This window comes from Oenanthe melanoleuca, chromosome 4 (genome assembly GCF_029582105.1).
Source record: "Oenanthe melanoleuca isolate GR-GAL-2019-014 chromosome 4, OMel1.0, whole genome shotgun sequence".
NCBI classification, from domain to species: Eukaryota; Metazoa; Chordata; class Aves; order Passeriformes; family Muscicapidae; genus Oenanthe; species Oenanthe melanoleuca.
Genome location: NC_079337.1, coordinates 41,174,584 through 41,194,474, shown reverse-complemented (window position 1 = coordinate 41,194,474; position 19,891 = coordinate 41,174,584). Strand labels below are relative to the sequence as shown.

Below are 19,891 nucleotides of genomic sequence, written 5' to 3'. Positions count from 1 at the left end.
TTAAAGTGCTTATTTTTAGGCTAGGGAAAAAGAGATCCTGTTTGATTTTTCTGAATTCGAGGGTGCTACTTCTGAAGTTCAATTCAGGGATTTTCTTGGAGGATGCTAGCCTAAGAGAACAGTCGTCTTAATATTGAACCTTAGAACTGGATTACAAAATACAAACCAAGAAGTGGATCACATTATTTTTAAAAATATTAGACATTTTTAAGATTATAGTGAACATTCAACACGTTTAGCTTTTTAAACCCTAAGTTTTACGTTGTTCAATCATTGAAAATTTTTCATTAAAATCTTTGGACGTTGCAGTGTTTGACTTGCAGTATTTTGGTTTGGGGGCAGTGGTTTAATTTATTTCAAGAGTTTTGAGGGCCAGTTATAAGTTTGAAGTGTTTTTCATTTAGAATATCTCATGCTAATTTAGCGATGCTAGCAGCACAATGTCATGTATCGAATGTCCTGTCAGAGTACTCACATTTGAGCACCATCTAATGTAATGTCTGCACACTGAATACACATAGGTGTATCAGAAATGAAAAGGCTTTATGTGAGAACTTTAAAATCATGCTCATTTGGAACCTATGTTTTACAATAGCAACCATATAAACACAATATTGTTATTTCAAGATAATACTCCATCAGAAATTTCTCAGCGTATAGATCAGTGTTGTTTTTTATGATCAGTGTAGAGATGCTAACTGTGCAGTAGTATAAACTGGAATTAGAGATGATTTAGCAGCTTCCTTAATAAATAACCTAATTAATTGCATATCTTCCATTATCATATTTCCAAGGCTTGTTATGTGTATGTATTCAGCAAAGATGCAGTAGGTGTGTGAGCTAGTAAGTGTGTGTCATTCTTGGTCACCTGTGGTCTCTCCTGTTCAGAGGCTTTAGGAAGAATGATCGCATTGGAAAACAAAGGCAGCAGTGGCTGCAGCTTTTGTATTTTTTTTTTTCAATTTGAGAAACGAAAATACAGAAATTATGAAGAAAATAAAAGTAGAATAGAGAACCTTTAGGACTTCCTCAGATATTTTAGATTTAGTTTTCAGGAGTAGTTTTGTTATTAATAAGTTGTTAATAATAATATTGAACTTCACTGATTGCAGTAAATAAGCAGTCTTGTTCACATCAGTCTCCTGTTCCGCCTCCCACCCGCCTGTTGTTTCTTCATATACTTGTATGTTTCTGTCTGCTGAATCACAGGCAAGTGGTTTATGCTTCCAGAATGAGACAAATTATTTGCATGTAGTGGAAGTTTTAGTAGTTGAGGTTGAGCTAAATAACTTTGAATTCTCTCATTAACTCAGTTTATTTAATAAAGTCATGATGCCATGGTAAGAATGACTTCTCAGTTCTTGGTTTGTACTAAAGATAAAGCTATTCAGGGTGATGAGTTTGGAAAAAGTCAAACTAGACAAACTTGACAAAATTGGTTTGTTACATTTTCTTAATCAACATGAAAATAGTCTGATTGCCTTTCTGACATCCTTTTAGGATGATGATCCAGAACCTCAAGGAACAATTGCAAATGCGTCTAATATTGGTGAGTTGTTGGGCGGGATGGAAGAGACAAAGCAACAACCAAATAATGTCCGAGCAAGTTCCAACAAGTTAAAAAAAGATGTGCGACTAAATGAAAAAGCAAGGTGAGCCTTTGTCAGAGAATGGTAGAGCTATGCTTTAGGCAACTTCTTGCCAAGTAACATGTGGATAACTTATTTACACAGAGAGAAGTTCTATGAAGCTAAACTTCAGCAGCAGCAACGGGAGCTTAAGCAGTTACAAGAAGAAAGGAGAAAACTGATTGAAATCCAGGAAAAAATTCAAGTGTTACAAAAAGCTTGTCCTGATCTTCAAGTAGGTAGAATGTATTTCTTTGCTGTCTTAGGATGTTGAGCAAAGGTGCCTAAAATATCTTGCTCACCTTTTTTTCCTGAAAATTGGAATAAACTTAAAATCGGTAATATTTGTATACTGTAAGCAGGTGGACTTCCAAACCTAGAGTTCTGCTTATGTCATTCATTTTTCAATGGTTCTTGTTCAGTGGTTGGTGTATCTTAATTTCACTGTAGTTTGTCTTAAAAAGCCTTGATAGAGTCTTCAAAGATACAGAACCTTCTGTCTTATTTTTAGCCTGAAAATTGTCTGTCCATACTGGTTAGTCACTGCTGCTTTAATTCTCTTAGTAGTCATTTGCTGGTATTTTAGAACACTGCTGTGTCTTGTAAGCATCAGCAGCACTTTGTTTCTACAGGGCTTTAGTGTTTTTCATGGTCTTTGATGTTTAACTTCTTTCTGTGAAGTGAGCAGTAAATTATCAACACAGTACATCTAGAACATTATGTAATAATACATAAATTTTGTGGATTCCTAGGTAAGCTTTGAAATTAACATTTAGCCTTGATTCAAAAATCCTTTTCCCAGGATACTGACTTTCTAGCCTCATAAAGCCTTAACTGTGTTGGATTTTAACTGGAGGTAAATTTTAGAAAGGTATTATGTTCTATTTTGCCACTTTGCTTTCTCTTTCAGTTGTCAGCTGACCTTGGTAACTGCCCAGCAAATAGACAGACTTCACAAGTAACATCTACTCCAGCCATGAATGAGCGTAACACAGCTGGCAAGCCTTTATTTGAGTGTGGTGAATCTGTACCAGTAGGCAATGAGGTATTTCATACTTGATATACAGTAACTTAAAAAGGGTTTGGAAAGGGGAAGTTTCAGGTTGCTTGGACACATTTTAAGTAGCTGGCTTGGTAAGTGGAGTAGTAGCTGTTTTAACAAAGCATATATAACTTTTTTATTTCATGTCTGGAAAGAAGGAAATTCTGACTTGTACTGGCAAGACATTTTCCCCAAGTATAGCACTTGTTACTAAATATTAATGTGAAAGTTGAATTAATTTTGAATTTTTACCACGAACATTTGATAATGTATACTGTAAGCAGATCATCCTTGGACAAAACGATGAAAGTATTTGTTCAAACCTGATTTATCTTTGTGTCTTTCCTCACCTTTTCCCCTGAAATTATCTTTAGTAATGATCTTGATATTACTTATTCTTTCTTGAAATTATGCTAGCATTATATTCTAATTCTTCCATTTTACTACAAGCAGTTATGGTCTGAAATGAGAAGACATGAGATTTTAAGAGAAGAATTGCGACAGAGAAGAAAGCAACTTGAAGCTTTAATGGCTGAAGATCAGAGAAGGAGAGAGCTTGCAGAAACAATATCTACTGTTGCTGCATCTGTTAGAAGTGAAGGGTCAGAAGCTCGGTGTACTCCACAGCAGAGCAGGACTGAAAAGTAAGAGCACAAATTATTCTGTATTAAGCAATGGGTGCTTCTGTTGTTTATTGGGATGTCAGTGTTGGGGGAAGTTTTCTGTGTTCGTCTGAGCACTGAAGGTGATGATTTAACAGAGCAGGAAATTAATTTCTTGACTTGTAACATCACTGTTATTTAGCAGCTTGCCAGTTTTATGAGTTTTCCCAGCATATTTAATCTCTCATGTTCTGCCAATGAGGGAATGAATCACCTAAAAGAAGAAAATGCATGGAAAATGCCAAATGATCAGAGTAATTTTTTTTTTAATCTTTACCCATTTTATAGCATAGTAAAGTAATGCATTTCCAAAGCAGCCATTAATTTTTTTTATCTGTCCCGGTATTAGAAGCAGAATGCAAGTTTGCATTAGTGAGAATCACAGAATCTACTGGGTTGGAAAATACTTTGAAGATAGATTGCAACCTATGACCTGACACCACCTTGCCATCAAGACCATGGCACTGAGTGCCACATCCAGTCTTTTCTTAAATGCCTGCAGGGATGGTGACTACCACCTCCCTGAGAAGCCCGTTCCAATGCCCAGTCACTCTGTGAAGAACTTCTTCCTAATGTCCAGCCTGAACCTCCCCTGACTCGGGTTAAGACTGTCCTCATGCCCAGTCACCGGTTGCCTGGGAGACAAGGCTGATGCCCACCTGGCTACACCCTCCCTTCAGGCAGTTGTAGAGACCAGTATGGTCTCCCCTAAAACTCCTCCAGGCTAAACAGCCCCAGCTCCCTCAGCCATTCCTCATAGGAGTTATGTTCCAGACCCCTTACCAGCCTTGTTGCTCTTCTCTGGATATGCTCCCAGCATCTCAACATCCTTCCTAAACTGAGGGGCCCAGAACTGGACACAGCACTCAAGGAGGGCCTCCCCTGTGGCAAGTACAGGGGAAGAATCACTCCCCTGGTCTTGCTGGCCACACTGTTCCTGATATAGGCAAGGTCACTATTGGCCTTCTTAGCCATGTGGGCACGCTGCTGGCTATTGTTCAGAACAGTTTAACTCTTTTTGGTGCAGCTTGATTAATTGCAGATAGACTTGCAGTTATCAATAGATTGTTTTAATAATTCATCATGAACTCGAAAAAAAAAAAAATACTCTTTTTCCAAACACCTCTTTTCTCCCTGACCCTGCAATGTTCACTAGGACAATGGCTACCTGGGGAGGTTCTACCCAGTGTGCCCTAGAGGAAGAAAATGGAGATGAAGACGGTTATCTCTCTGATGGAGTTGGTCAGGCAGAAGAAGAGGAAGAAGATGCATCAAGTTTGAATGACAGTTTCTCTGTTTATCCCAATAACAACATACCAGAAAATGCCTATTTTGTTAAAGGAAACAAAGATAGGTTAGTAGCGTTATTTGTTGATCTAATGCTTGTCTGGGTGTATTTGGAAGAGGGTGGAAGAAGCTTTGCATTAACTACAAGGCATCCTCACCGCAAAAGAAAACTTGTTCTTTTTAAGGAGCTGTGTGTAGTGACAGTTTCTTGTTCTGAGTCTTTGTAGCTGCAATGCATATAACTGATTTGGTGATTTCTTTTGTTTTCAGTCTTACTAAAAGTCTGCCATTGAGCTTTCCAGTTGTGTGGCAGTGGTTCCTGGTGTTCCCATTTATTTTTAATCAGCTTAAAAGATAACCAATCTGTATGAAATTTTTGCTGTGATATACATCAGTCTCTTAAAAAATGGTAGTTCAGAGAATTAAACTAACTCTGAAATTTTTCCTTCTAAATTACTGGCTTCTGTTCTTAATTATTGTGAATAATTTTAACTCTTGTTTACCTGATTGACTTTCTTCATATATATGCAGTTATTCCTTCTGTTTTGGATACCAAAATAAGTTTAGTAGACAGTGGGCTAATCAGCAGCTAGACCTGTCAGTGTATTATGTTGGTGGCTTCTATTTTCATCAAGTACATGTTATAGAGCAGTAATGGAAAATAGTAGAAACAAGACCTATGCACATCCTTAGCCCTTCTTTTATGACAGTCATAGTCTAGTGGGAGGCTCCTATTTTCCGTTTGTTTAGGACAATGTTGGATTGACAAAATGGCACGTGTGATTAGCTGGCCTGTGCCATGTGAGTTTTTGATGTGCAACTTAAACATAATTTGAATAATGGAAGTATCACTAGATATTTGAATTGTCTGATTTTTGTCCTCATTCTTCACATTTTCCCAACCCAGGTGGAGAAATTGCCGTCCTCTTTCAGCAGATGGAAATTATCGCCCAGTGTCTAAGGCCAGACAACAACAAAACATAAGTATGCGGCGTCAGGAAAATTTTCGGTGGATGTCTGAGCTTTCCTATGTGGAAGAAAAGGAACGATGGCAAGAGCAGATCAATCAGTTAAAGAGACAGCATGAATTTAGTGTCAGCATTTGTCAAACTTTGATGCAGGATCAGCAGGTAGATACAAATAATGCTAGTTTTGTTGTTCTTACTTGCCTTTTATTCTCTAACTCTTTCTAGCAATGGCTTCTGGTTTTTGTAATTTGGTTACTGTTACATATTTTCTTTCCACAGACCCTCACTTGCCTTCTGCAGACTTTGCTTACAGGCCCCTATGGTATGATGTCAAATAATGTTGCATCTTCGCAAATACATCTTATTATGCATCAATTAAACCAGTGTTACACTCAACTGACTTGGCAGCAGAATAATGTCCAAAGGTTTGTATTAGTGCTTAACTATGGAATTTGAAATGCTTCAGTAACAGGAGCATGGTTATGTGAATAAAAGATTACAGATAATGGTAAAATATGAGACTCTTGAATTTCTGAGTTGATTACAAGCTTTTGATATTATATGCAGCATTTCTGGCTGTCTTTCCCACCCCCCTCCTCCCCCCCCCACCTCTTTAACATGTTTAAAAGTACTTTTCTAGTAATCTTCATTGAAGAGAACCAAAAGTTGGCAAAAATCTATTGCAATAGTTATTTTTTTGATATGCTTTTGTGTCTGTAGTCTTCAGTAGACCAACCTGACAAGATTCTGGATTCTAATGGTGATATACAGCAAATAAGCTTTTTGTCCTTTTTTAGTGTTTTGAGTTAGAATTTAGCTTTTTATATTCCATTTGGATGTACTACATTTGCCTTCTGAACAACAGTATTTTTTGAAAAAAGACGTAATAGTAATTTTAATTCATTACATGAAAGTTGAAGCTCTTCATCTCTGTTTTGTATTTGTCAAGTGATATATAAGTGCTGTCCTCTTACACAATTCTTAAAATTAATTTTAACCTCAGTTCTGTAAATACTTTGTATATTTGTTTCTATTGAAGTTTTCAGCTTGCTTATTTCTTTAGTAGCTAGTCAATTTTTTTTTGTTGTTCTGGCAAGGATATTTAACCTATGTATACATGACCACTAGTACAGAGCAGTTGATTTTAAACCAACTCAGGATTAAATAAGTAATTTTTGTCTCAAGGGTTTTTTCATTAGTTAAATAGTCCCCTTCTTGGTGTACATGAAACAATATGAAGCTCAAATTACTTGAGTATAAATTTACAGTTTTCCCATAATATTTTTTTCCCCAAGTTGTTATTTTTTCTTATTTTCAAGGCTGAAACAAATGTTAAGTGATCTTATGCAGCAGCAAGAACAACAGTGTCAAGAGAAACCATCACGAAAGGAGAGAGGCAGTAGTGCACCACCACCTCCATCTCCTGTTTTCTGTCCATTCAACTTCTCTCCACAACCTGTGAACCTCTTTAGTGTTCCAGGATTTACTAATTTTTCTTCCTTTTCTCCAGGTGAGTATTGCTGTAGGTGTAAGAAGTAACATGAATTTCAAAAATTGGCATTTTCTCATTTAATTGAAATTGTAATGTGAACTTAAGTAAACTCTGTCACTTTTCCTTTATATTGAAATGGTCTTAAGCAGAAGTTTACTATTTATTGCTGAATAATTGTATATTTTTACTTCAATATGAAGAGCAAGGCTCTCTCAGTATGTAGTTGTACTTGAAAATTCTCACTTCATGTAAGGTTTCAAATGTTCTTCATCCAACATATGAAAAGTAGTGTTTGAAGCTTTTACATACCTTCAGCAATCATTTCATAGTTGAAATCGTGTTCTAAGTGAACCATGTAATTGGAATGTGGCACTTTGTAATTATTTTTGTTTTTCTTGGAACTTCAAACACTCCTATTTGTTATAAATGCCTGTAAATCGAGCATGCTAACCAATTTTTGTTCCCATCAGAGTTATACAGTAACTGCTGACTTGGATACAGTATTCCTAATCTCTTTCTCTAATCTGCTTTTGCTGTTGAACTTAGAGGAAAAGAGTGTTGGTATTTTACTGTATAATTCAAAGTAAACAAAACTGTCTTAATATATTTCAGTCTTTTAGGAAACCAGGAAATAGGCATAGGTCTAGATTAGAACATTCAAATTGCAAATTGTTCTCTGTTTGAAAACATTTTCAAAATTACATGGAACCTGTCCAGAAGAATGGTTACATTCAATTTGCCACTTCCATCACTTTCTGATGTCAAAATTTAAGTAGTATGAATCTATGACTTCTTTGATTCTATAAGTACTTGAACCATTGGAATTTTTTTGCCAATTTGATGGTGATTGAAGTATTGATAAAGTCTTCAGGCAGACAGAAGTCTGCCTTTTTTTGGAAATGTTATTTTTATAGGAGCTCTTTATTGGAATTTCTTGAAGAACCTTCCTCTCCACTGATGGAATTGTAGTATCTAGTAGTGTTCAAAACTTGCCCTAAAGATAAATTCTGATTACTTGCAGTACTTTCAGGATGAGAACAGTTCTTGCTTACTTCCCCACTGTACTTTTGCTTCATAATTTCATGCTGCCATACAGTATGTATCAAATTTGAATTTTACTACACAAATAAATGAGGTAGGACCTTCTGACCCTCTTGTTTACTTAGTAGGTATTAACTATAATCCAGTGTTCCCATCTGGTTTTGGGGATTTTGCACATAATGTTTCACCACGCAGCAGTGAGCAACAGGAGCAACAACATCCTCTAGATCATAATACTTCTGGGAAAACTGAGTATATGGCATTCCCCAAACCCTTTGAAAGCAGTTCCCCTAATGGAGCAGAAAAACAAAGGTATTTAATGTCAAAGTGCAGCTTTCCTTTAATAATTTCTCCTCCCTTTTCTGGGGCTTGTGGGAATTCATCCTTCACTAAGGGAATTTATTGTCATAGAATTACAATATGAGCTTTACTTTTGTAAATTCTAGTTTAATTTCTTCTATTTTTTTCAGTAGTGTTCTGCTTTTCTGTATATAAATTAATGTATCATTTAATTAACATTTTAAAATCAAATCCAATCTTAAGTAGTTTTGTAACACTTTCTGTAAGTGGAGGAAGATTTTGTTTTTGTGGGAGTGTTTTGAAACTGAGTTGTGTGAATAGCTAGAGGATATAATTTTAGTGAATACTTATTTTTTTTGTGCTACTGTAGATTGTACTGAATGTTGCTTTAAGAAATATTTTGACCTATGGTACTATTTGAGCACAGCAGTAACTGCTTAAATATATTCATATTGAAGCCAGAGATAGATGGGAAGTTCAGCTTTTCATTTGGAAGGGTTCTCTTGAATTATTTTTCAATATTCATTTGTTGTCTAAGTAACAAGGGCAGATAATTTGTATTACAATAAACTTTTGCCTGGTAACACATGATGTTTCTATCTGAGAGATCAGGTTATGGTATATTGAGATAGGTCTGTGGGTCTTTTTTTCCTGACAGAAGGAATCATAGACAACCTGAAGAGGAAATGGAAAACAGATCAACTTGGCTTGATGATAGCCAAGAAATGAAAAAAGATGATCAGTCTCAGCTAAATGCAGGTTTTGCAGTTTCAGTACAGAACGTTGCTTCTGGTCGTAAAAATCAATGTGACACAAACAGGAGAAAAGAGTTGGATGAAGAGTCTTTGGAGAGTTTCAGTAGCATGCCTGATCCAATAGACCCAACTACTGTGACAAAGACATTTAGATCTAGAAAAGCATCAGCGCAAGCAAGCCTGGCATCAAAAGATAAAACGCCCAGATCAAAGAATAAGAGGAAGAGTTCTTCTCAGCTGAAAGGCAGAACTAAAAATACTGGTAGGTTGTAAAGTAATCTTGGATTACTTGGCATTTACAATACAGTACTTTACATTTACTGTGGCGAACTTGGCTTGGATTATAATCATTATATTCCAGAGAATTTGCTCTCCATAAATGGTCCCTTTAATAATGAAAATAAGTTATTCATTTTACATACTACAACTGCATGAGGTTTTTTAGGATTTCAGTAAATAGAAAATAAATAATCAGTTGAAATACCATGATTTAAAAGGATCATGGATGCAAATGCATGCAGATTTGAAGTAACAAGTAAAATCGTCTTCATTGGCATCATGTTCAAACATATTTTTGCTGAAAAATATGCTTCAATAGAATTCTGAGAAAAGAAGGACGGTACTAGTTAGTATAGTGGTACTATTGGGGTTGCTGAGGATTTAGTACTACTGAATGGCTTCAGTGTACAGAGGAGGGTTTTAGTCTAGAAAACATCATTAGTATTTTGCATCTTTAAGAATGCCCTTGAGCAATTTTTTTAAAGTAATAAAAACATTTTGTAAGTTGTTTATTCCTTTTCATTTCCTCCCATTAGGTTATGAAAGTGCAAGTGCTTCGAGTGTGTGTGAACCCTGCAAGAACAATAAAAGCAGACACTCTGATGACGTAGTTCATGCAAAGGTGTTCAGCAAAAGGAATCAGGAGCAATTGGAAAAAATAATTAAATACAGTAGATCTACAGAAATGTCTTCAGGTACTCTTTTCTAAATGTCTAGTTATTTTACCAGCTGCTGTGAGTAAGGGGCCTTCGTTGCTAGTGCAATACTTAAATACAGTGCATTTTGACAGGAAGACAGGACTGTATATTTAGTATGTAGATTTTGCATTTTAATTTCTAATTATCCTGTAAATGTAAGTGTGTAAAAAGCTGGATACTAATTGGTTTTGGGTGTTTTCTGTATATTAAGTACTTGATTAAAGTAATTTAGATACCTGTTACAGTACAGCAAGCAATAATATAGCCAATCTCACCCATTTGTTGATGATTTTATGGAAAGTAACTGCAAAACTGATGAAACTTTGCTTAGTGTTTAAACTACATCCTGTACTGCATACATGTCTTCTTCCTATTTGTGCTTAAATGAGCTCCATCAAATATCATTCAAATTCAATCTTATCACATAAACCCTTACATTTTTGCCATCTGCACTGCTTTTCTTGTAACTAGATCATAAAACCTCTCCTGTGCCTTTTTTGGTTCTGCCAGTATTTCTGTTTTGTTTGAGAGATGCGGAAATTTTAGTCATTGTAGCACAATATAAAGCTTTGCCAGTGTAGCTGTGTCCACACTAGGAGCTGTTTATTGATGTACATAATAAACTTCACTGGTCAAGTTCTCATTCTCACAATAAGCAGCTCTGATGTGGTTTGGATAACTGAGCAGTCTTCCTCCTGCTGTTTTGTAAAGAACCCTGTCTTTATTTCTGGTGCACATTTTTGTGTTTATCACTGTCTATCCCCACTTTCCTACAGCGCATGCTAGGAGAATTCTGCAGCAGTCTAACAGAAATGCATGCATTGAAGCGCCAGGTAATGCATTCACTGCTTAGCTTCAACAATATCCTATTACTTTTTTTTTTTCTTCTCTTACCTTTGGTCCTATAACTCACTGTTTAGCAGATGTTCAAGATTAGTGCTATTGCAGCACCTTCTCTATAACCAAGACAAGAGAAGTAGCCTTGCAAAAAATGCAGTGTTACAAACTGCTTTGAATTACAGTTGTAGAGAACATGATTGCCACATTCTTGATTACTAACAATTACAAATAAAAAATATGGTGGTAGATATTACGTGAAAAAACTAATTTCAGTAGGCATTTTTAGTATATGTAAAAGCTATTACATATTAGTAATTGGGGAGGGAAGCAATTTGTGGTAACTTTTCAAATGTTGAAAAAGCTTACCTGTGCTTAAAAAATTGGTAAACTATTTGCAGATAATCAAATTGCATGGTAATGTTTGCTATATTCCTAATAACTTCATTAACTTGAATACTAATAATTAAACATCTGTTAAACTGAGTTTTCCAAATTTAACTATGTTTCCATTCAGCACTGTCCAAATAATTTGATTGTTGTGATGCAAGGATAATCTTTAATTTCCAAATAAATGGGAGATTTATTAGGGAATACATTGTCTTCTCAAACATATGTAATAGGGTTTAAAGGTAGGAGGTTTTTGTGAACTTGGGAGTGATACTAGACATGTATAAGAATGTAGCATTTATGTTGGGAAAGAGTGGCTTTCAGTCTACAGCTTTCTTAATGCTGCTTGTGTTGCAGAAGTGTGGACTGCTTGTATTCTATAAACTTGAGACCTTTGGCTCTCTTTCTTGAAATGTCTTAAAACTCCATTTTCAGTGTTTAATACCTATTCTGAAAGCTTCATTATGATGTGTGCAATATGTTTTTTTATAAAGAGTACTTTCTATCAGTATTGTTCAGAAGTGCAAAGAAAATAATTTTTATGATTGCTCTATGTTGTATTTCATATAATAAAGATTTCATAAGGTACAATTTAAGGATGTTTGCCCTTCAGGAAATTAGTAAGCTTTATGAAAGCAGCTGTATTAGGGAATCTGCAATGATTAAGACATAATTTATATACCTGTAACTTGCATACCTGATAGGCAGTTGTCTGTTAAATAGATGCCTGTCAAAGACTTGACAAGTTCCTTTATTTTTTTCTACAGAAACTGGTAGTGATCTTTCTATGTTTGAAGCTTTGCGAGACACAATTTATTCTGAAGTGGCAACTCTTATTTCTCAAAATGAATCTCGTCCCCACTTTCTTATTGAACTTTTCCATGAGCTTCAGCTGCTAAATACAGATTATCTGAGGCAAAGGGCCCTATATGCTTTACAGGTATGCACACAATTTTTGATTTTGTATGGGAATCAAGCAGACCTTAGATTTTTTTTTTTTATAGCATAGGTTATCTCTTTCAGGATATAGTGACCAGACATTTAGCTGAGAAAAATGAAAAAGGAAAGTGTGCAAAATCACTTAATTCTGCAACATGGGTGGCATCAAATTCTGAACTCACTCCTAGTGAAAGCCTTGCTTCTACAGATGATGTAAGTTTTTAAATTCAGAAGTTACTGGCAGTTTTTCCTGTATTTTGGTTTGCACACATGTATGCTTGTCTATTGAAATATACTAGGAACTGAATTTCAAAATTAATATGGACTTACACAGACTTTTCTTAAGAACTAGTAGCAAAAGAATCAGTGCAAAAGTCATAAAACATGGTAGGATTCTCAGTACACTAAATGAGTGATGTGTCAGGGATGAATGAAACATGGAGACGGGTGTAAATCGGAAACTGATACATTCAGAAAGAGCCAAAATCCTCTTCTGAGTAGGGTCAGGGCAAGTACTGATCACACAGTTCTCCAAAAATATTTACTTTTTCGTATTTAAGAAATCACTTACACCTCTGTACAGTTTTTTACATGTTTAGTACTTGAAGTATTTGAAGCAAATGTGGTAGATTCACCTAATGGATTTATATCCTGGAGGTAGGGTTGTTCTCCAGTCAAGCAGTCTGCTGACAAATGCTGATGCCACAACAAGTCACTGAAAAGAATTGCGGGCTTGTTCACACATCTGTGAGAGTATGGTGTGTTCCTTCTTTGTATTCAATTGTCTGGAATTTTTTAGGAAACTTTTGGCAAGAATGTTACAGAAGCATGTCAAGATTGTGAACAACCTGATGCAGACAATGGGAGTACTATGTCTACTTCTTCAAATTTTGAGCCCTTTGCCACTGATGACCTTGGTGAGAATCCTGTGACTTAGTGTTTTAAGTGTTACTCCCTCTCTCCCTAAATGTCTGCAATTGTCTGTACTTTAGTACACTGTTACTTGATTTTTAGTGTGTAATCACATGTTTTGTGAGACAAAACATAGTTAAATTAGCTAATTGGTGAAACACTAAATTTATCAAAGTGTGTAATAAAATATTATAACTAGTTATAAGTAGATTTCAAAACTTGAGGCCTTAAAGTAATTTTTATCGTTTATTGTCTATCAATGGAAAACTTTTTATTTAGATTAAAAAGTGTTTTTATTCTAAATATAGGCAACACAGTGATTCACTTAGATAAAGCTTTGTCTTGGATGAGGGAATATGAGCGTATGAAAGTTGAAGCTGAAAGTACGCTTGGCTCTGAGGGCTGCTGTAGTAATTTTCAGGGTGCTTCTACTGCTAAATTAGAAGGTAGGCACATATACATATATTTTGCTTAGTATTAGAAAATAACTATAGTAACTATCAAGCTAAATTGCTTTCCTCTTTATTTATATTGAAAACTTAGCAAAGGATATTTACATACTTAAGGAAATAAGTTTTTTTTTTAAATAGAAAATGAGTTTTTGAACGTGTTATTTCTTTAATAGCAATGTTGAATGTATTAAATGTTAAGCTTTTTTTTTTTTTTCTTTTTCTTTAATTAAAATGAGGTCCAGGTACTGGTGAATGTCAGTCTCTTCCACAGTCAGGTGATGTTTCTGAAGTTCCATGTCCTCGTATAGATACTCAGCAGCTTGACCGGCAGATTAAAGCAATTATGAAAGAGGTCATTCCTTTTCTGAAGGTAAGGGGTCTTTATAATGCCGTGTGAATTAGAATAATAAGAAAAGCACTCGTATAATTGCAGAGAGGAACATTGTTTAAAATCTAAAACTTGCCTCTTAGAAACAGCTGCCAATAAATATGTGTTCAGTTGCAGACTGTTGCTGAAGATGAAGTAAGAATTAGATGTTCCCACAGAAAGATTCTGTGTAGTTTTAAATAGGAGAAATAAATGGTGAGGTTTCTAGGTTTCATAGGGCTGGTGGACTTGACGTCAAAAAGAATAGACGTTGTTTGGAGCTGACAAAATTAAATATAGGTATGTTTGAAAATGTTCTTCTGAAATGTTTGGTGCCTTTTAGCAGACAGAAATGAGATCACTAATTAAACAGTAATAGGATATTTTTTAAGAATACCTCTGAGTAGTTGATTTTTAGCATTATTTTTTCCTGTTTATAAATATCTTCAGAGTTGTAGAGAGCTTTTTAATTCTTACAGAGAAGAAATGTTCTTTAAAGAGAGAGAAGTAATCACAGTTCCTCCTTTGCAAGGTTGGAGAGCAGAGAAGATTGAGTTGTAAGATGCTTAAGGTCTATCCCTGTTCCCTTTTATAGTATGCAGAGTGTATAAACTTAGGTTTGTCTAATAAGGTATTTTGTTGATGCCAAGTTTAAAAACTGTATATTGTTCACATGCTAGAATCAGAGTACCTGTAGACTTGTTTTTTATCTGCATTTTTAAGGCTGCATGTAACAGTAGATATCTTAAGATAGACTTTAATACACTTGTGTGCACAGCCACAATATATGAAGCTTCTTATTTTGGCCAGACATTTTAAGATGCCAAATACTCATGTACAGGAAAACTGAGATAAATCTTTGTGTATTATGACCAATCAGTCATTCATAAAGTATGGTGTTTGTGAGACTGGTTAGGACGTTTTTTGTGGTGTGCTGTTCCTTCAGTAGACAGGTGTTTTTTTATAAATTATTTCTGTATTTGGGTTGATGGCTAGCTTTTCTTTTGAAGTGGTAACAAAGTTCATTCTGTGATACTTGTGTAGGAACACATGGATGAAGTATGCTCTTCTCAATTACTGACATCAGTAAGACGTATGGTCTTGACTCTTACACAACAAAATGATGAAAGTAAAGAATTTGTGAAGTTCTTCCATAAGCAGCTTGGCAGTATACTTCAGGTTAGTAGTTTTTCAGTGCTGGTTTGCAATGCTCAAGTTGGCTGATAATAGATAACCCAGCTTCTCTGCAGTTGTGTTCTACACCTTGAATACATAGCTGCTGTTCTCCTTCAGCTTTGATACGGTGATGAGGTATTACCTTTATTCCTAAAATAATGATTTAGTGCACACAGAACATCTTTTCTATCACAGCAGGTAGTGAGAGGTGTATCTCTGGCCTGTAGCTGTCTTCAAGCAGAGCTCTGGTGATGCTTTTCATGGACGTCTTGTGTAAATTCCTAAAAATGTGTAGTCTACACTTTTTCATTCTGCTTTTTATTTTCTACAAGCATGGAGCTTAAATCATGAGCTTATTAAGTTCTGTGTTACGTTACTAGAGATTCCGTGTAAAATCTGTTTAAGATGCTAAACTTTTTTTTAAATATGAGCTAATACATACATAACTAATTCTGAGTTATTAGAAATATGAAAAATACTTAGTCTTTAAAGCTTGAAAGCCTGTTTCAGAAACTGAAGAATTATTTCTCTTCACAGGATTCACTGGCAAAATTTGCTGGTAGAAAATTAAAAGATTGTGGGGAGGATCTTCTTGTGGAGATCTCTGAAGTGTTATTCAATGAATTAGCCTTTTTTAAACTCATGCAAGACTTGGACAACAACAGTATTTCTGTAAAGCAGAGATGTAAACGAAAAACAGAAACTGCTGAAGGAATGCAGTCTTTTGCTAAAGAGGTTTGTTTTATTTTTGAAAAATGTAGCTTTTTTGAGATTGCTAAATATGTACATTTTCTAAACTAATTTGATTACCTTATTTTATACCTTATATATGTTTATTTATGTATTTTACCAGTTGCTGTGTAATCACAGTATTACTTGTGTAGGAGTGTGAACTGATTTTCTTCAGTAAGGGCAAGTCCTGTTACAGATACCTAATTGTATAGACTTTGTTCATAATTCAGAAGAAATTTCTAATGGTTATATGTGAACACAGGAAAGAATAAGCAAGTGTTGAAATAGTTTTAACACCTGGGGCCATTGAGTAGTTTTACCCCAGCAGGCAGCTGAGCCTCTCATAACGACTCAGTTCCCTCTCTGGGATGTGGAGACAATCAGAAGGGTAAAATGGAGGAAGATCATGGGTTGAGGTAAAGACACTTGAATTCGTAAAGCAAAAGCTTCACATTCAAGCAGAGCACAACAAGGAATTCATTCACCACTTCCCATAGGCTGGCAGGTGTCCAGCCGCCTCTAGGAGAGCAGGGCTTCATCACATGTAATGGTGACTTGGGAAGTCAAGCACCATCACTTTGGATCTCCCTCCCTTCCTCACTCTTTGCCCAGCTTTATATGCTGAGCATGATGCCATGTGATGTGGAACATCCCTCGGGTTAATGAGGATCATCTTCCCTGGCTGCATCCTCTTAGATGTGGGCTCTGACCTCTTGCTTTTCCAGTGGGGTGGGGAGCAGAGAAAGTCTTGACTCTGTGGAATGCTGTTTGGTGGTAATGAAAAACATCCCTGTGCAATTAACCCTGTGTTCAGCACAAATTGAAAACACAGCCTCATACTATCTACTGTGAAAAAGTTTAACTCTATCCCAGTGTATTGTTTTTACATGGCCCCACTACAACCAGCTAAGTATTTAGACATATTGGAGGTCCCAGTTCATTATCTCTTTAGGTTTGCCTGTTGGTTTCCTTTCAGTATCTTAGTTAGGCATCATCTTTAACAAACTGGAGTAATTCCTCTGAAGTTGTCATGTAGTTGGTTTGTTGGTTTGCTGATGCAGAAAGGATCAGTTTCTGGACTTGGTGTATAAAATACATATAAAGTCTTCAGAAATATGTGCGACTGTAGGATATATTCTTACTCTAAAAAACAAGCTTTGGCTAAGTTTCACACCATTTACATTATTAATTTTAGTATTGCTTTTATTGGGAGCATAGCTGCCTTTTTAAAAGTTATATGATCTGTTTACAAAACAAACGATAAACCAGATTATGTTCATGTCTTTATGATTTCAGTGTCCTTTCAGCTTTCTTCTAGAAACACAAATACCAAAGCAAACCCTAAATTAATTTTTAAATGCCAGCAGAAGATTTTTTTGAACCTGTTATATACAAAATGTCCTACAAGTATTTTTAGGTGTACCACCAGCTATATTTCAAGATTGTCAATTTAGATATATCACTAGCATGACTGGTATGAGGGAGACTGTGGAGTGCCTTGTAAAGAGGCCAGAGGAACACTGAATCCAGAAAGATTTAGACATGACTTCCTGTTTTATCTGAAGTTGCCCAATGTGCCTTTTACGTAAAGAGTTGATTTATACCTGCTATGAAAAAACATGGAGCCAGCTTAGATTCAGCATTTCTTCTCTCCTGAAAGAAAGAACTAGGGTTAAGGTCAATGTTTGCCTCATTGCTGTGGCAGAGGTTCAGGTTCAACAAAGCCAGAGATGAGCCAGAAGGGGTAGGTCCTGGTTACTTTATAGACCTGCACAATTATCTCTGTATGGTCTTCTCACAGCCCTCAGCTCTAGAATCCTGATGCAGACATACTTGATCTTGCTCAATTTTCTGGCTGTCTTGAGCCCAGTTAAGTAACTGCTGAAAATACCACTGTTTGTCTTGATCAGAGTTAGAATCATGAAGTGGTTTGAGTTGGAAAGGACCTTAAAGATCATCTAGTTTCAACCCCCCTGCCATGATGTATCTAATTCAATATGCTAGATACGATTCAACCACAGACTGTAGAATTAGCCCAATAAAAATGTATTTGTTGAAATTAGAAGGGTTAGCACAGATTTTTTTTTTTTTTTTTAATGCTTTGCACCTCTGAAATTTTGAAGACATCTGTGTGTACAAAAGTCCCTGTGGCTTCCTGCTGTTTTAAGATAGCAATTCTTAGTAAGATCAGTATTTCAACCTGGCTTTCATGAGCTATAGTTTGATTCACTATCTCCAAATTATTTCAGTTCAGATTTGAAGACAGTTTGTGTTTCTTCTAGGTAAAAAAAGGTCTCCAGGTGGATGTTTGTTCTTCTGTTGAAGATGTCGATGAGGACAAAGTATGTGTATGCCTTTCAAATGTCTTTATTCCTCAGATAAGTTTGTAGATCACTTAGTCTAACTGTTGTCTGTCAAAGGAATCAAGTATCTGTAAGCAGTCCATTTTCCAGTCGTAGAAATTTATTAATCTCCTTTCTGTTATTTTCAGTGATTTATCTTAGCGAAGTAACAAAGTAAACATTTTCTATTTTAATGGTATGAAATAAGTTAATTTACTTTCCATCTCTGGGAGAAGGTAGGTGTTCTGAATTGGTACCTGTGGTATTTGAGGTCTCAGAGTCCAGGCCTCCCTGTCCTCTGAGTATGAAATGTTAGTGCTCAGAATTTTTCCTTTTTCTCTTCAAGTTTCTTTTGAAAACCATTCAAGTTTCTTTTGATATCATTGGGGAAATGTGTTGTGTATGAAATTTTAAATGGTCTGCTGTAATGTTCAGCTTTCTCCAGCCAAGGTGTATATGCCAAGCAGAAAGTTGATTGCTTTCGTAAATGGATATAGGTAGGCATGTGTGGGAGTGGAGTCAGTGCTTTCTTCTAGGGCTTAGAACTTCCATCACACTTCTTTGGAAGAAAAAGTAGGAAGTTGTACATCACTTCTTAGAGTTGCTTTACTGTAGAAGAGTCCTTTCAAGATTTGGAGCCAAACTGGGGCTTTTCTTGAGGTTCATATAGGAACAGCAGAATTTTCTCATTCAACATATTTAACAAATTATTCAGCAGGGAGACTGCTGAGGAGATGAGATGAGAAGCTGCACTTAGGAATATTTTTACTCCTCATTTAGGAGGAGCAGGGAAGTTGCTGGAAGGTAATAATGCAGGTGTGTCCAGTTTCTTGATAATGACAGATCTAATTTAAAGAATTTTTTTAACCTAGCATGCTGATCAATGTCAACCTTTTCAGATAATGACATACTCAGTAGTTATTAGGTCCTTGAAAGCTGTGTCTGAACAGTGCCATGATCTCTTACAAGAAGTTCTGATGTTCTGTTTTAGGAGTACTGTTCTGTTGTATTCATTTCAAGGCCATAAGGACTACTTAAACTTATTTTCAGTAGATACTTTTTAACTTTTGAGAGACAACTCCTTTATGTAGAAACCTTAGTGTAGTCTTCAGATAAACATGAAATTGCACAGTATTCCATGTTTTCTTAGGACAAGGATGAGACTGAAACTGCTAAACAAGTACCGGACTCAGAAGTGTGTGATGGTAACAGAGTGCCAGAAAGTATTAGATCTGATGCATCTGATCAAGAGGAAGATGAAGAAAGTGAAAGAGGTCCAGTGGCAATAAGTAAGACACTTTTATGTAGTTCATTATTCAGTGCTTTCACTGTAGTTTTGACCAGCTAATTTTACAACAAGATTTGCATGTAGTAGTGCTGTGTGACACCTTCTCTCGCAGATTTTTTAGTCAGTCCTTTGTCAGTGAAAGTTTTGCAGTACTGTATTTCCTAGTGTTAAGTCAAGGGTTAAATATTCCAATTAGAGGAGCTCATTTTTTCACAATCAGCTTAATTCCAAGTTTCTCAGCCTTAACCTGAATTATGTGAAAGCTCTGCAAATTTTATGCAGTTTTTCATTTAAATAATGTGGC

At 35.7% G+C, this 19,891-nt stretch overlaps 1 protein-coding gene across 15 annotated transcripts in view; it reads left to right on the top strand.

The window, feature by feature from the left end:
* Positions 1-19,891, top strand: part of PCM1 (pericentriolar material 1) — a 41,095-nt gene that overhangs the window by 16,216 nt on the left and 4,988 nt on the right. For 7 of the 15 annotated variants that reach the window (XM_056489420.1, XM_056489424.1, XM_056489429.1 and 4 more), the window contains 21 exons: positions 1,501-1,652; positions 1,734-1,863; positions 2,539-2,673; positions 3,121-3,314; positions 4,489-4,686; positions 5,527-5,749; positions 5,867-6,012; positions 6,907-7,097; positions 8,246-8,432; positions 9,079-9,437; positions 9,991-10,149; positions 10,929-10,985; positions 12,147-12,319; positions 12,403-12,531; positions 13,118-13,235; positions 13,539-13,676; positions 13,919-14,052; positions 15,094-15,228; positions 15,763-15,960; positions 18,240-18,299; positions 19,450-19,588. In XM_056489420.1, the coding sequence (XP_056345395.1) occupies positions 1,501-1,652; positions 1,734-1,863; positions 2,539-2,673; positions 3,121-3,314; positions 4,489-4,686; positions 5,527-5,749; positions 5,867-6,012; positions 6,907-7,097; positions 8,246-8,432; positions 9,079-9,437; positions 9,991-10,149; positions 10,929-10,985; positions 12,147-12,319; positions 12,403-12,531; positions 13,118-13,235; positions 13,539-13,676; positions 13,919-14,052; positions 15,094-15,228; positions 15,763-15,960; positions 18,240-18,299; positions 19,450-19,588 (3,355 nt within the window). The remainder of the gene's footprint in view (positions 1-1,500; positions 1,653-1,733; positions 1,864-2,538; positions 2,674-3,120; positions 3,315-4,488; positions 4,687-5,526; positions 5,750-5,866; positions 6,013-6,906; positions 7,098-8,245; positions 8,433-9,078; positions 9,438-9,990; positions 10,150-10,928; positions 10,986-12,146; positions 12,320-12,402; positions 12,532-13,117; positions 13,236-13,538; positions 13,677-13,918; positions 14,053-15,093; positions 15,229-15,762; positions 15,961-18,239; positions 18,300-19,449; positions 19,589-19,891) is intronic. The other 8 variants (XM_056489433.1, XM_056489431.1, XM_056489432.1 and 5 more) reach the window with 6 other exon arrangements.